The sequence below is a fragment of the Mandrillus leucophaeus genome, unplaced genomic scaffold, assembly GCF_000951045.1.
Source record: "Mandrillus leucophaeus isolate KB7577 unplaced genomic scaffold, Mleu.le_1.0 Scaffold411, whole genome shotgun sequence".
NCBI lineage: Eukaryota > Metazoa > Chordata > Mammalia > Primates > Cercopithecidae > Mandrillus > Mandrillus leucophaeus.
The window spans coordinates 3195929-3200164 of record NW_012104377.1 but is presented as its reverse complement, the minus strand read 5'-3'; the positions used below and the strand labels follow the sequence as shown (position 1 = coordinate 3200164).

General features: G+C 35.4%; 1 protein-coding gene across 1 annotated transcript in view; it reads left to right on the top strand.

Moving 5' to 3' along the window:
• NBEAL1 (neurobeachin-like 1) overlaps positions 1-4236 on the top strand; it is a 204259-nt gene that overhangs the window by 53109 nt on the left and 146914 nt on the right. The window contains exons 7-8 of the mRNA XM_011992490.1: positions 1625-1931; positions 2861-2967. Of these exons, the coding sequence (XP_011847880.1) occupies positions 1625-1931; positions 2861-2967 (414 nt within the window). The remainder of the gene's footprint in view (positions 1-1624; positions 1932-2860; positions 2968-4236) is intronic.

The following is a 4236-nucleotide window of genomic DNA, read 5'->3' as shown; positions in this document are numbered from 1 at the left end:
ATCTGGTGCCTCTGGGATCTTCAGGGACTCAGTTTTCTTTTGAATGTCAATCTGTCATGCTTACTATTCTGTTTCATGCTGCAAGATAGCTTCTAGAGTTCTGGCCATTATGTTCACATTTGGGGCTCTAAGATAGAGGGGGAAAAGAAGAAGGATGCAAATGGCATGTGTCAAGTATCTTTTAAAGAGATACTGAGGCTGGGCATGGTGGATTACTCCTATAATTCCAGAACTTTGGGAGGCCGAGGTGGTAGGATCTCTTGAGCCCCAGAGTTCAAGACGAGCATGGGCAATACAGGGAGACCCTGTCTCTATAAAAAAGTTTTGTTTTTAATTAGTCAGGTATGATGGTGCACACCTGTGGTCCCAGCTACTCAGGAGGCCAAGGCAGGAGGATCACTTGAGTCTGGATAGTTGAGGCTGCAGTGAACCGTGATCATGTCACTATATTTCAACGTGGGTGACAGAGGAAGACCTTGTCTGAAAAAAATAAAGAGCAAAATAAAGAGATACTGAAAAGCTGACACTCCCTGTCTTTTGATCTAATTTGCCAAACTTGATCATATGACTGTGGAGAAGGAAAACATGTCCACATAAAAAATGTAATACAACTTGCTTCCTTGGCCTCCTTAGCAGCAGGGGAGGTTAGGAAATGTGAATTTATTCTGGGTGGTCATGTGTCCAGGAAAACATCAGTTTCTCTGAATAAGGAAGGTGAAGGAGATTGAATGTTGGGCGGGCCATTAGCAGTTTCTTCCATAGTAGTAAATATTGTTGTTGATATTATATATTATATTGATAATTATTGATGAAAACAGTCCTAATGGCTTAAGTGCTATTTCAGGTAATTTTGCATAACTATGTTCTGTTTCATTATGTCATAATTTGACAATTTAGGGCAATACATATTGTTTATTTCTGTGTTTTTCTGGTCACCTTGACATATAGCTACCAATTACTTAATGTATGAAATTTCAGAAGTATGTTTGTAGAATCAAAACCAAACCAGTCATCTTATATATTTAAATCAGTTGTGGTGGGTTTTCTGTAACCAACCTGAAAACCTGAGAGACACTTAATCGATTTGAGGTTGTTTTTTATTTGTTTCATTTTGCCTAAGAAATCCAGGTTTAGGCAGTTCTGGGTTGGTCCAGTAACTCAATAAGAACATCAAGGACTGAGGTCCTTCAATATTCCTATTCTTTCTGTAGCCTGCTGCTTTAATCTTGGACTTATCTCTTCATGATATAAAAGTGGCTGCAAGCATTATGTCTACATTCTAGACAGGAAAAGGTGAAAAGCCCAAGGGCAAAGGGTCCTTCCCTTTTTATTTATAAAGTGATACCCTCTTCATAGGCTACTACCATATGTCCTTAACCAGAACTATATCACATGGCTACCCTTAGCCACAAGAGAGAGTGTAAAGTGAGTTTTCTGAGAGGAAGGCAAGATTTAATATGTATGAACCACTAGCAGTGTCTATTAGAGTATCTGTTACAAATTTTTATGTGTTTATTTATTAAAAGAAAAGGTTGCCTGCAGATGTATTAAATTCTCATTGTTGCAAACATACAGAACTCTTCATTAGGTTTAGTTTTCATTTTTATTGTCTCTAATATTTCAGAGGAATGCTTTACAAGCAATTTCTCCAGCCACTATGGAAGTTCTTATGCGAGTTTTGGCAGATTGTGATTCCTGGGAGGATGGAGATCCTGAAGAAGTGGGTAGGAAGGCAGAACTAACTCTGAAGTGCCTTACAGAAGTGGTACATATCCTTCTCAGTAGCAATTCTGATCAGCGTCAAGTGGAAACCAGTACTATTCTGGAGAACTATTTTAAATTGCTAAATTCAGATCATTCAGCTTTACCTAATCAAAGAAGGTCCAGACAGTGGGAAAACCGATTTATTGCTCTACAGATCAAAATGCTGAGTAAGTATTACATAATGACAACTTTTTCTGAGTCTGTTTTTAATTTTCATATCTACCACTTTCTCTTGAAATACAAGGCTGTTGTATGGAAAGCATTGATTGTTTAATTCAGATATCATGTGAATGCTTAGACTTTGACTTCAAAATAATTTATATAGAATTGATGTGTTTGTTACACCCTCTTTGCTTTAACAATAACAAAGTCAAGTCTCTATATTGTTTTGACAGTGTAATCTCCTAAATGCATCAATGTTAAAAAGAAAATTAGCTATGACTTTGAAATTCTAGGAAAAGTAAATTTTCAGAAAGCACCGTTTGTAGTAACCTATGGTAAAGAGTCCCATACAATCAATTTTGTATGTGCCTCTATAACATCTCTGTAGAGGTCACTTCAAAAATCTGCCCTTTCTCTAGAGGGCCTCTGTTTTTGTTTCTTTTTTTCCTCAGAGGCTGTGTGTGTGTGTGTGTGTGTGTGTGTGTGTGTTTGTGTTTCTCTTCCCTTCTCTTTGTGTTGGTTGTTTTGTGTCATTCTGCTTATTTATCTCTGTCTCTCTGCTCTGCAAGCTCCTTCACCAATATATTATGATTTCTTATTGTATTCCTATGTAAGGTTGTTAAATACAAATATAATTAACTGATAGTTCCTTATAGAAATAAAATGTTTTAATTAGCACTAAACTAGGAAATTCAGATAGTAAAAAGAAAATTCTTTATATCCTGCCACCCACTCATAACAAACATTAATGGTTTGGTGTATAGCTTCTAAAGGCATAAAAATGCTTTTATGTGTTTTTGTGTGTTAGTGTCATTTAAAAAATACTGAACATCAAAATTGTTTTAAAAATTAAAAAGAAAAATGATTAGAGTAAATGTTTGTATGATCCCAAATTTTCACTTTTACATGGATGATTTTCTTTTTATTTTCCTAGATACCATCACAGCCATGTTAGATTGTACAGATAGGCCTGTTCTTCAGGCCATTTTTCTTAACAGCAATTGCTTTGAACATCTCATACGACTGCTACAGAACTGCAAGGTATTTTTCTATTATTGTTGTTGTCTTTGATTTTAAGAAACTATTTTTTGTTTTTGTTTTAATTCACATTTGAACATATTTTTACTAATTTTTATACTTAATCTCTGTTTGCATTTAATTACATAACCAAGTTTTATCTTGAATTGAAACTAGTATTAAATCACTCATAATTGTCTAAATACTTTAAAGGTAGTCAAACTGGAATTTCTTTGTATGGGAAGAATTTCAGTTCATGAAGTATATTATTTTCATTCCATCCAGAAATATCCTTGAGGCCCTTTAAGTAATTAGTTGCTTCGGAGCTCTTCTATTTGTGTCTGAATGTACTAAGATGAGTCTTTGAAAAACAGTTGTTTCTCATGGAAACACTGTCTTCTACCACAGTTTGTAGACCCCAAGTTACATATCCTATAAATACAAGCCACTGATTATAGGGAGTATTATATAAAACATGTGGATTGCTTGGTGCAAACCTATTACTCCAACTCAAATTGTATGTCATTCACTGAATAATGTTTTTGTATAAGAAATAGCTTTTTTTTTTTTTTGAGATGGTGTCTCGCCCTGTTGCCAGGCTGGAGAGCAGTGGTGCAATCTGCAACCTCCACCTCCTGGGTTCAAGCAATTCTCCTGCCTTAGCCTCCTGAGTAGCTGGGATTACAGGCACGCACCACCATGCCCAGCTAATTTTTTGTATCTGTAGTAGAGATGGGGTTTCACCATGTTTGCCAGGATGGTCTCCATCTCTTGACCTCGTGATCCACCCACCTCAGCATCCCAAAGTGCTGGGATTACAGGCATGAGCCACCACGTCTGGCCAAGACATAGCTTTTTAATTAAATGATTTATTTAACCAATGTTTATTGTGTGCCAATTGTGTATCAGACACTTTTCTTTTGAGGTCACAAAATATATATTGTCTTCATAATGACTATAAATTAGGCAAGAAGTTTCAGAGCGAGAGTTTCAGTTTAGTTCTTTTTGACTTCATGACCATTGTTCCTAACTTTTACACTATGTAATGACCCAAATGATGATTTTGGGTGTTTATTTCCATTCTTCTCTCCAAATATGTGATATTTTTGCATAATTTAAATAAAATTCATAAATGATTTGATGCCCTTTCAGGGTCAAATAACATTTTTTATTACAATTAAAGTAATACATACTCATTGCAAATGGAAACATTGATAGCATATTGATTCTCCCATACAATAATTAATTCCAAAATTGTTGCTCATAGATTAAAACTGGTAATTCCCATATTTC